The following is an 11,879-nucleotide window of genomic DNA, read 5'->3' on the forward strand; positions in this document are numbered from 1 at the left end:
GAAGGAAGTTATTTCATTCCTGCACGTGGGTGCCAGAGGAGAAGTGCTGCACCTGGCGAGTTGCATGGTGAGTTTGGCGCCATTGCGCCCAACCATATTTTAGTCCTGCTAGTCGCCACTGTTCACTGGACGAGTACCTATTGAAGACAGTACTGTCCTCTAGCACTAGCAATAAGACAAGTTGTCCCGGTTTTATTTTAAAAATCAAAAGGAGTATATTTTTTTGGGGAGTTTTATATTGCGCGAATTAGACCCAAAGACATCGGGTATCAGAGCACTTTACATAGCCCCAGTTTTGTTACATGAGGACAGTCTTAAAAGTCTGTAAAATGTAACGGGGATCTGTGGAAAGCATGTTGTAGGCATTCCAGATATAGGATGCATTGTGAGCGGACCTGCTTCTGTTGTGCTGCAAGCATTCTCTCCCCTCTTGTAGTGCCTCTGCTTGAGTCTAAAGAGCTCTTATTCGGCCTGTGTGGTATTGAGGCTGTGCAGGTCGTACTTAGCCTTGAGCTTTCTAAGGGGTGTGGCAGTTAGGGACGCACAGTATGCTGTAGTCTGTCGGTCTGTGATATTGGTCAGTCCACATCAGTCATCCTCATGGCTCCTCTTAAAGGCCACCGAGTAATGCATCAAGTGGCCTCTGACGTATGGCTTCCCAGCTGCCTACAGTACTTGAGTTCAAGAGACTGAACCCTCATTTTCCTCCAAGTATTGACGTAAATGGGATTCCTGACGCAATTTACTGAGGCTTCGTTTTAACTCTGAATTGCAAATTAAGTGGAATTGGGAATTCGATCTTGGGGGAATGTGAAGCTCGGCTGCCAATAATTGTGCTTTGCACTAATTAGTTTTGCACTTTTGCACAAATTTGAGCAAATTGTTTTTAAAATTATTTTTTTAATCTGTGGGGGCTAACTTCTGCCACCATTGAGCGGCATTACATTTGGGGGCTGAATTACGGGAACTAGTACATCTTTTTCAGGACACGATTTGTCCCTGGCGGGCATCTTTAATTGCCGGGCGTTGAGTGAGGTCAGCGTTTCAGTCCTTGCATGCCGACTGACCAGTGCTGTTATTTAAGGGGCTGGGTCTGGTCGTGCGCTGCTTTACTGAGGCTGCGTTTTAACTCTGAATTGCAAATTAAGTGGAATTGGGAATTCGATCTTGCTGGGGGGAATGTGAAGCTCGGCTGCCAATAATTGTACTTTGCACTAATTAGTTTGGCACTTTTGCACAATATTGAGGAAATTGTTTTTAAAATTGATTTTTTAATCTGTGGGGGCAAACTTCTGCCACCATTGAGCGGCATTACTTTTGGGGGCTGAATTACGGGAACTAGTACATCTTTTTCAGGACACGATTTGTCCCTGGTGGCCATCTTTAATTGCCGCGCGTTGAGTGAGGTCAGCGTTTCAGTCCTTGCACGCCGACTGACCACTGCTGTTATTTAAGAGCCATGGGCTTGACGCGCTGCAGTTATGCGCAGCGGTCGCGCCAATGTCGCGAAGAAGGCGCGACAAAGGCAAGACCATCTGCGACTGTCCAAGACTGACCAGGACCAGGGGCCAGGACCTATGCCCAAAAACTTTCCTTCCTCAAACCTACTAAACAATATTTGTCAAGTCAGCTGCTTAGCTTGCGAGGTAGGTGGGGCACTAACTGTAGTTTACTATGTCCTTTTTAGGCCAGTACTTTATGCAGTGGCTGTAGCTATGGTTTTAATAACCCTAGTTTAAACATGACTAATAGTTACATTGTTAAAGATTTAAATGAGCAGGAAGTGATACAAAAGTACCCCTGTAAAAATAAAATGTATAATTTTTGGAGTATTAATTGTCGCTCCCTTCCAAAACATAAGGAGGACATTTTTAATTTGCTATTTTTTTTATGGAAACTTGGTTGAATGATAGTTCAGGTCCGTACGTGGCATGCGCCCTCCCCGATAATGCACTATAATAAGGAGAGATAGAACTCTCAGGAAAGGTAGAGGGATCGCGATTATTTTTTAAAAAAGCTATTCATGTAAATTGGAAGACTTCCCTCTCGTGGATTGCGAAGTTGCCCTTTTTAAACTCATGCTCTCCCCCCAGCTTACTCTATCTGGGGTTTTGGTCTATCGACCCCCAGGACCGGCTGGTTCTTGGGTGCCTCTACTTTCAGATTTCTTGGCTCCTTGGCTACTTAAATTGGCTAATTTTACAGTTTTAGGAGACTTAAACCTTCACTTGGAAAGTACGGATTGTCTTGCAAGTAAGGAGCATATTGCTGATCTTTCTGCACTGAACCTACCTCTTTGCAATGTAGGCCCCACTCATATAGCTGGTCACTTTTTAGACCCTATTTTCTCTAACTTGTCTGATATTAACTGTCCTCCTGCACTGCCTTTATGTTGGTCCGACCATTTTGCGGTTAAGTTCCAATACAGAAGTTTATTGAAACTGTCCCCATTGTTTCCTGATATATCAGGTCGGACCAGAAATTGGGGAAAACTGGATATAGCAAAATTCAACCATTCTTTGAACTACATATCACTGGCCTCCTTGAACAGTATTTATAACTGGATTGCCTCCGCTTCTAATGCTTGCCTTCCACCCACCGTGAAAAAATGTAATAACCACCGGCCTCCTGCCCCCTGGTTCACAGAGCAGCTAAAAGCTGAAAAAAGCAAGTGTAAAGTTATGGAAAGAAGTTGGAGAAGGAATTACTCCCCCGAGTCCAAAAATATCTACAAAGTCACACTGAAAAAATATTATGCTTTATGCAAAAAGGCACGAGCTGATTATGTCTCCTCCACTATATTGGGGGCGAAGAATTGTCCTCGTACCCTATTCTCCATGGTTAAGAAGTTAGCAGGTTCAGGGACGCAACCCAGTAGGCCTGTTCTTGACGAACCACAATGTAACACTCTTGCTAACTTCTTTATAAATAAAGTTGAACAAATTTATCAGACATTCGGAGGAATTTGTGTGACGAGTCCGGCTCCTCCTGGCATGGTTCAGGTACCCACCGTGACAGAGGGCTCTCTGCTAAAATTAGAGCAGAGGGCTCTTTTGGACATTGGCGCTTTCACAAAAATTCTAGTGAGCATTAAATCAGGTTCTCCGTGCGACCTGCTTCCAGCTGCAGCGCTTTTACAAATGGAACAGCCTGCCTTAAGAGTGGTTATGGAGCTATTAAATGCCTCTCTTAGTGAGGCAGTGATGCCAGCCGTCTGGAAACATGCAATGGTCTTGCCGTTGCTGAAAAAGCCAAACGCGGACCCCGCTATGCTGTCTAATTTTAGGTCGATTTCCCTGCTCCCGACTTTTTCCAAAGTCTTGGCAAAACATGTAAATGACCAGCTATCTACGTATGTGGAATCCTCTCACTTTCTGCACATCTCACAATCTGGTTTCAGAGCAGAGTTCTCAACGGAGACCACATTGCTGGGCGTCACTGAGATGCTACGCCAGCGTCTGGATGCAGGTGATACAGTGGCCCTTATACTATTAGATCTGAGTGCCGCATTTGATACGGTTTCCCACACTGTATTAATAAAGTCCTTACATGCATTGGGCATCTCTGGGTCGGCGCTTGCCTGGCTGTCCTCCTTTTTATCGGAGCGAACATTCCAGGTCTTTTCCACTAGGGCCACCTCAAAGTCCTACACATCCCTGTATGGGGTGCCACAGGGCTCAATTTTGAGTCCACTCTTTTTTTAACATCTATGTGCAGCCCCTGGCAGTGATTGCTGAAGCAGCAGGGTTGGCGCTGTTTTCATACGCCGATGATACTCAAATCATCTTTTCCTTATCGGCGGATAAGAAACAGGGTCCTTCTACTCTGCAATTGGGCTTGTGCAATATTGCATCGTGGATGCAACTTAATTTACTCCACCCCAATGGGGAAAAGACAGAAGTGCTTATTTTTTGTAAAAATTCTGAACATTGGGGCCCTCAACATTGACCAGCGGAAATGGGGCCTTTACCTACGCCTTCCTCTCAGGTCCGCAATCTAGGCTTTATTATTGACAATAAATTGTCAATGAAACAGGCTGTACAAATTGCGGCCACCTGTTTTACCATTTTAAAATGGTTCAAAAGAATCATTTGGATGATCCCAGTCGATACCCTAAGGACGGTAGTCCAGGCACTTGTAACATCTCGCCTGGACTATGGCAACGTCCTTTTTTTGGGGTCTAACAGGGATGTACTGCGTAAGCTCCAGGTGGTGCAGAATTCTGCAGCCAGATTGCTGTGTGGACTTCCCAGAATGTCCAACACGGTAAATGCCCTGAGAGGATTACATTGGCTTAGGGTGGAACATCGCATACAATTTAAAGCCCTATGCTATATGTTCAGAATTAAGATCGGCTCTGCTCCTAAATACTTACAAGATCTGGTACGCCCCTACCATCCTTCTCGCCTGCTTCGCTCCTCTTCAGAAGAACTATTTGAAATTCCCAGGATCAACTTTGTGGAATTCCTTACCTGATGTGATGCGGAAAGAGAAGCTGTACCCCAATTTCCCTAAGCAATTAAAAACTTGGCTTTTCAATCAACATTTCTAATTCAGATTTCCTGAGTCTCTTTTATGGCCTGCGCTGGGAAACCCTTGTTGGGTAGCTGTGCGCATTAGAAAAATAAATTAACATAACATAACAATCATCTGGAGTCCTATATTGGGATATATTCATGTGCCAGCGTTGATACCAAGGTCTAAGTCTTGGGTAATCCAGTCATGGTCAGATGTGTTATTCGTGGTTCTAAATATCTCCACTAGATTGCGGGATAAAGCCCGCGCTATCTGTAAGTAATCTATACGAGAGTGGGTACCATGGACACAGGGTGTGAAAAGTGTGGTCCCTTTCTGGCGTGTGCGGTAAGCACCAGGGTTCATTCAGGATGTGGTCACTTAGAATGTTAGATAATATACATCTATCCTTGGACTGTCTAGCACTGGGGTTCCTAGACTTATCAAGGTATGGGTCAAGGGGCAAATTCCAGTCACTCCATCATAAGTTTGCCCTTGCAGAAGGAGTGGAGAAGCCTGGGTAAGATGGTGAGACTGATTTGTCACACACTGGGGCATATATGGAGCCAATATGCAATGTATCTTAAGTTTTGCAAAAAACGATCATCCCTGTTGGTTTTTGCACGTTTGGAGTGGGCCTGATACAAGGGTTTAATGAATGAAGCACTACCCCTTCCTGTGTTCTAAGGAGGTGGTGGGGGTGTGGAGTTTTCGAGACCTGCAAGCATGTACCACAGTGCACACCTATTCCCTTCTCTGTTTGATGTGTTCGTCTTTTAAATGAGTTTCCTGGATAAATGCTACTTCGGGTGTTGGGGTTTGAGATATAATAGAATTTTCTTCTGTTTAATAAAGTGTGTCCTGACATTGACGTTAAGGGACACTATCCATAGAGGAAGCAGGGAGTCAGGCATGTGGGCCATCTGATCAGATCTTAAGTGAGGTAAGGAGAGACTGATGTGGGTGGGCAGAGGGGTTGAGATCAATATATATGCACTTACTTGCAAAGTAACAGCACTATAAACGTAGGAGGAACAAACTAACCCAGTTATGGTGGTAGGGTGGCTGTGTGGTCCGTTATTCCCTTCCCGACTCGAAAGAAGGGGATCAGTTCTTCTGTGATACTGAGGTGAAACTATGGACTCCTACTTCTGACCGGGGGACCGGCAACTGTGGTCTCTTAATCATTAAGTACCCCAATCTCCTGAGAGGACCTGCGTCCAATAAGTAACAAACATAATAAACCATAATTCACCACATACAAAGCGGAAACGGAGAAAGGAGTACATTACAACTACAGAAGCGCTGTGGCGTTCAGCAGTCCACTGGGTTCTATCTTACAGACCAGGAAGCATGTTAAATAATGCTGAATTTCTAAGGTGGGTCAACCTATAGGAGGCAGGTGCAGGTCCGCTCCAATCATGTACTAAATGAGTGAAAGCAGCTTGAGGCAGGTGGATTAGGCCCCTCAACAGGTACAATCTTTATGAAGGTTTCAATTGTGATCGAGAATTCTCCCTTGGTGTCCCATGACTTTTTGTTGAGTATTTCCCTATCCCTGATGGGCAGCTTGATTGATTGGATTTTTATAGAGCACGAACAATTACCGGGAGGTGTCTCTGTGCTAAAGGAGGAAGGACAGAAGAATAAAATTAGATTTTAGTGAAAATCCTGGTTTTAAAAGTTTGTGGAAACTAAAGAGAGAGAGAAGGGACTGATTTAATTACCAAAGGAAGCTTGTTCACTTTTGAGATGTGCAGACCAAAAAACTCCTGCTTCCCCCAGGAAGAGAGCTTATAGGGAGGCTCCACCAAATTCATCGCTGAACTAGACCTAAGGGTTCTGTTGGTAACACACCTTCTAAGTTTTGGCCTTAGAAAGGCTCGACCTTGACCCTGGAGTGCTTTTATAGGCTATGCAAAGCACTTTAAAGTTAAATCTTTGCTGAACAGGTAGACAATGCAGTCTTACCAGAGACTGTGAGACAGAATGGAATCTTGGGATTTTCATCAGCAATCTTGCTGCTGTGTTTTGTAGAGTCCGCAATTTTTTCAGATGAACCTTGGGTAAGTTAACCTAAATGCCACTGCAATAGTCAATCCTGGAAATTACAAGTCAGAGGATCACTGTGGCCAATAGATTAGATGGAAGAAACTGCACTATTTTCCTGATCATGCGCAGCATGAGGAAGAAATTAGAGATTACCTTATTAACCTGTTCCCTTTAGGTAACTTTGATATCTACCAGGATACCCATATTTTCACCCTGATGACCAGAACCGGGTGAGAACCCATTTGCTCCAGGCACCAAGAGGGATTCCAAAAGAAAGTGTTATTACCAAAGAGAATATCCTCAGTCTTTGCAGAGTTCAGCTTGAGGCAGTTCACATCCATCCAGGCACCGACCTCTCACATACACACCCAGAATGACTCACTCATATCCGGACCACTTCTGGAAAGGGACATGACAATTTGGGTGTTGTCTGCATATGAGACAGTTGAAAGCCCAAATGATTTCACCAAGGCAGCCAGCGGTGTTACATAGATGATAAAGAGTAGGACTCCTCGCAGAGCCCTGGGGTACACCACAAGGCAGAGAAAATGATTTTTAGGTGTAGTCACCTAAGATTATTGTCTGGGCTCACTCAGCCAAAAAGGACCTGAAAAGGGCAGGGGCTGCCCCATCTACACCCCAATCCGCCAGTGTATCAGTAGGTCATAATTGACAGTATCAAAAGCTGCCGTCAAATCAATAAGGATGAGGTCAGCACTTCCCCCACCATCAACTGTAGTGCTGACCATTTGTGGCTACAATAAATACAGATTCCATAGAGGGCTCACTGCGGAACCCAAATTGAGAATCATCCAGCAGTCGATTTACTATTCCGGAAAGCCGATAATTGAAGATTAATTTCTTTCTCTAATATCTTCGCAGGGAAAGGCAGTCTGGATATCGGTCTAAAGCAGTTCGGGCCAAGGGAGCTCAAGTTAGCTTTCTTAAGCAACTGAAGAATAGAGGAGGTTTTCCAAGCTTTTGGAAGGACCCTGTCTTAAGGAATGTGTTAAAGATGGGGGTCAGTTGGGCAGCAACCAGATCAGTAATGAGATATAAGATTTTTGGAGGCAAGGATCATGAGGGGAGCCTGATTTGGTTGAGAGAATTAATTGTCTAACTTGGTCTACCGAGAGAGAAGTAAACTCAGAGAAAGACTACTTAATAACGTTCCTAAGATAACTATTATACCCAGAAGGTTGTGTTGTAGTTATCGAGGTGAACTTGTTTAAGATGACTTCCACTTTATTCAGAAAGATGCCAGGGTGGTCACAGAAATCCTGATTAACTCATAGCCGCTTGTGAGGAGAGTTTGGAAACAACTTTAAAGAGGATTGATGAAGTACTTCGATTTTTCCTTCAATGTATGCTTTTTATAATCTGCCAGCAGCAATTTATATTTTTCTTTTTCGTTATTGTCGTAATTTTCCCTTCATATTTTTTCTTGTTTCCTGCAGGCTTTCCTAGCAGCCCGGAGCACTTCCCAGAACCACTGGGAATTATGTTTGCTTCTCCTAGATAGGGACTTTTTGGCTGGAGTCAGCCCATCAATTGCTCCAGATAGCCATAAGGTGTAATTGGAAACCGTTTCATCAGGAGCATCAGACTTTAAGGGTGGAGATTTGGAAAGAACCGAATTAAGAGCCTGGGCATCAACCTGATTCCAAGCCCGGGAATAAATTAACATCCCAGGAGCCTTCTCAGGGGCAATATTATGATGAACAAGGAATTCTCAACTAACTGCACTGTGATCAGACCACATCACTGGTAAGATAGCAAAGTTAGTGTAGAGATTATAATTGGGAAAAATTCCATCTAAGGTTCGGCCAGCACGGTGGGTTGGCCCATCCGCACGTTGCTCCAAACCAAAACTTGACATTGATTCAAGGAGAGCAGCCGTGTCATTATCATTGGCGTTCTCTAGATAAAAGTTGAAATCGCCCCCAACAATATGAAATCTGTTGTAGAGAGAGAGGATTTTAGTGACTGATCAATTGCATCGCTAAAGCGTTTTTTTTGGCCTGGTGGTCTATACAGCAAAAGATCGTTGAGCAACTGAGATTTGGAAAGCTTGAATTTATAGTGCAAACCTGAAAACTCTGTGTTGGGAACCAAAGAAAAGATGGTCACTTAGATTTCCTGATAAATAACAGTGAGTCCACCACCGTTCCCGTCCCCTCCTGTCAAGCCTGTGAATCCTGAAGCTAGGTGGAACTAAAGCAATCATTCCTGGTCCCACCGACTGATCTGCCCAAGTTTCTGTCACAAAGACTATATCAAACTGATGAGAGTCTATTAGTTCAGCTACTTCCAAATGGTGCTTAACCAAAGACCTTGCCTTGATTAAAACCTATTCTGGTGGGATGATCACCTGACCTGTGTCCGAAGGAATAGAGCCCAAGGGCCCTTCATGCTCAAGCAGAGGAGTAAAGTCAAACTTGCAGGCAGGGCATGTATTCAATAACGGATCATATCCCTGTGGGAACATTTTAGGGCAGGTCAGGTTTTTACTTGAAATGTTTAGTGTCAGCAGCTCAGCTCTATAATAATTCTTCCACGATATGTCCTTGCCATTAAACCACGCACCTTGGGTGACTCTGTCCAGTCTGTGGCGTTCGTATGGGGCATCAACCGTGTTATTCCTCTGGCATCTCCGGTAGTGCAGGGGCGTGGTTCGTGAGTATTCATGTCAGAAGTATCTATGTCAAGTGTCTAAGCATCTAGTAATTTATCTAGGCCTTCCGGCTGATTGTATTAGCATGTTCAACAGTAATTAACATCACAGCAGGTTCCAGGAGACCATAGCATATGTTTCATGTCTGTAGTCGAGGCAGCAGCAATGCCAGAACTGTTTCCTTTTATGGTGAGGGTAATGGTAGAAATCCGCTGATCCAATATGGATTGGTTTTCAAACTGATAGGGACCATGTTTCCGTGCTGCTAGGATAATCTGTTGCACCTGTTGATATAGCAGGAGATAAATAAATGCTTGCCCGTTTATTTAAAAAAAAAATCTAAATATTAGTGCTCAGCAAGTAAACAGCAGCTCTGTTGTTCACCAAGGGGGGTGCATGTAAAGGTCAAGAGGGCCGCAAGTGGCCCGCGGGCTGTACTTTTGAGTATCACTGCCTGAACTTATCTCAGATGACCATTCCGGTAATCTATCCAATCGGGTTTCTAATTCCTTCACCCTGGCATCCCTGTTGTCAAATCGATGATCGAAGGAAGCAATATCAGTTTTGAGGGATTGCACCTCCGATGCCGTTTAGATACTGCATCATTTATGGATCCCCTGGAGACCTTAATGTCTGATAGTCGTGCAATTAAGTGTCTAATGCAGAACAAGATGTGGACGGAGAATCTCTGGCCATATCGTCCGATTGCGCTGGGGTAGAAGTCTTACAATTGATGACCGCCTCTGAGAAAAGGACCTTGCGAGTGGATTTTGACTTCAACACTTAGACATGGGCAGGTATAGTCTTTGAGTAGCATGTGGGCGAGTGCTTACAAGAACAGATAAGTCCCGCACTGCACTCCAAGCCAGTTATGGGGGTTTCATTCCTCTGTGCACAGATGGGGTAGTGTAGCCTAAATAGGTATGATGTGCAGCACGTGAAGGAGTGGATACATAAGGGAGAGGCTAGATGAAAGTTTAGGACCGGAGAGGAGGAGGTAGATCCCAGTGGTTGGATCTCAGATGGTCACTCTGGCTAAAGTTGATCTTGCATCTCATGTACAACAGAGTTGTGGTATCCCATCTTAAGATGTACGCTGTGAGAGAGTAGTCCTGTCCCACTTTACACTGAGTATGCCCAGTCAGTATCGGGCAATGCAGGGGAAAGTTGACTAGCCCTCAAAGATGGCTGCTACTGTGACTGTGGGCATAGTGCTCTTTCTATATTGAGGGCATCAGGATTTGGTGGCTCAGGTACAAGCAGCGGTGGCCCCTGCAATCCCAGGTCCCCGAGCGGGGCAGCAGTGATGGCAGCCTCACACGAGTGCACAACAATATTGAAACCAGGATTACAGGGCATGCTGCTGGATTGCGTCCATGCGTCCGATGGGGCTGCCGGCCGTCGGCAGGTAGAGCAGGGCCAGCCCAGGGGAGATCGTAGTATATGGCTGCACCATGCAGGTAGATGACAGTGATAAATTGGTCCAAAAGGTTGTGCCCCGCGACTTTCGCTCCTCACCTGCAATCCCAAATGGTGGATTCTGGGCGATCGAGAATGGCAGTCTGTACCTTTACAAGGGTCCCCACCCCGACAACACCCTCACGTTCCCTCAGCTGGACCACATCATGTGTATGCAGGGCAGACCAATGCAGGACCAGGAGGAAGATGGCCAGGGCCTGAACAGCCGGGTAGTGTTGTGTGCTGCCATGCTGCTCGGCCTCCGGCTCCATCCCTCCAATTTAATGCTGTTTATTTCATATTATTGTGGTAGATGGTTTCACCGATTCTCTACTTTGGAACCTGATTTCAGACCTTCTCCTGTAACAGCTTTCTAGCTAAGTAAAGACTGTTCTTGTGTTTTACCTCCCTCTCCCTATGATTGAATTCAATATTTCTTTATCTGAATGGCTTCGTTTGCAGTTTTTGTCACTTATTTAAGGAGTTCCCTTTATTGCAACAGACTTACATTTAAGTCGGTGATGGTGACGTAAGCAGGCAAACGTACTATTGCTATTACTGTGAAGTTATAGTTCTCGCTCATACAACTTGACTCTTGCAGTGACAAATTGATTGCCCTGCTTGCTGAAGTATTTTCAACGGATTGTGTTAAAGAGGAATATATTGACAAAATAAGCTTGTGATACTTTATAATCATCTTCACTATATTCAAGTACAGTTTCATTCGCTTTGTTATAGCCAGATATACATTTTTGTCACAAAAAACTTTTGAACTGCTAACAAGGTTTCCTTTTATTCACAGAATTATGTGAAAGCGATGAGGCTATTCGTTGGCGATCCAGTGTGGACACCATACAACCGTCCAGCTGACCATTTTGAAGCACGTGAAAAATACGTACACACTCTTACACAGATGGGTTAATTGTCCTGCCTGAAGAATCATCAAAAATAAATGCAAACAGTATAATTCTTAATTGCCTCTCCTCTGTTTCGACTCTTTTCTAATTTCATAGACCATACTCTAGAAGCATACAGAATAGGCTGTGTTCTAAACACATTTTATCTTGTCTGTATTAAGATACAATGTAATTGCTGTAAATTTTAGTTATAGGTCGTGTTTAATACATTTATGAGGAGATGTTTTTAATAAATTCTTGGTGAGGGTGTCAGCCGGGCAGCA

At 44.4% G+C, this 11,879-nt stretch overlaps 1 protein-coding gene across 1 annotated transcript in view; it reads left to right on the forward strand.

Moving 5' to 3' along the window:
* The window catches only part of ADI1 (acireductone dioxygenase 1), a 113,050-nt gene extending 101,377 nt beyond the window's left edge, over positions 1-11,673 (forward strand). Inside the window, exon 4 of the mRNA XM_078647873.1 lies at positions 11,502-11,673. Within this exon, the coding sequence (XP_078503999.1) occupies positions 11,502-11,621 (120 nt within the window). The 3' untranslated portion in view covers positions 11,622-11,673. The remainder of the gene's footprint in view (positions 1-11,501) is intronic.
* Positions 11,674-11,879: the final 206 nt, after the last annotated feature.

The sequence above is a fragment of the Lissotriton helveticus genome, chromosome 6, assembly GCF_964261635.1.
Source record: "Lissotriton helveticus chromosome 6, aLisHel1.1, whole genome shotgun sequence".
Classification (NCBI taxonomy): Eukaryota; Metazoa; Chordata; class Amphibia; order Caudata; family Salamandridae; genus Lissotriton; species Lissotriton helveticus.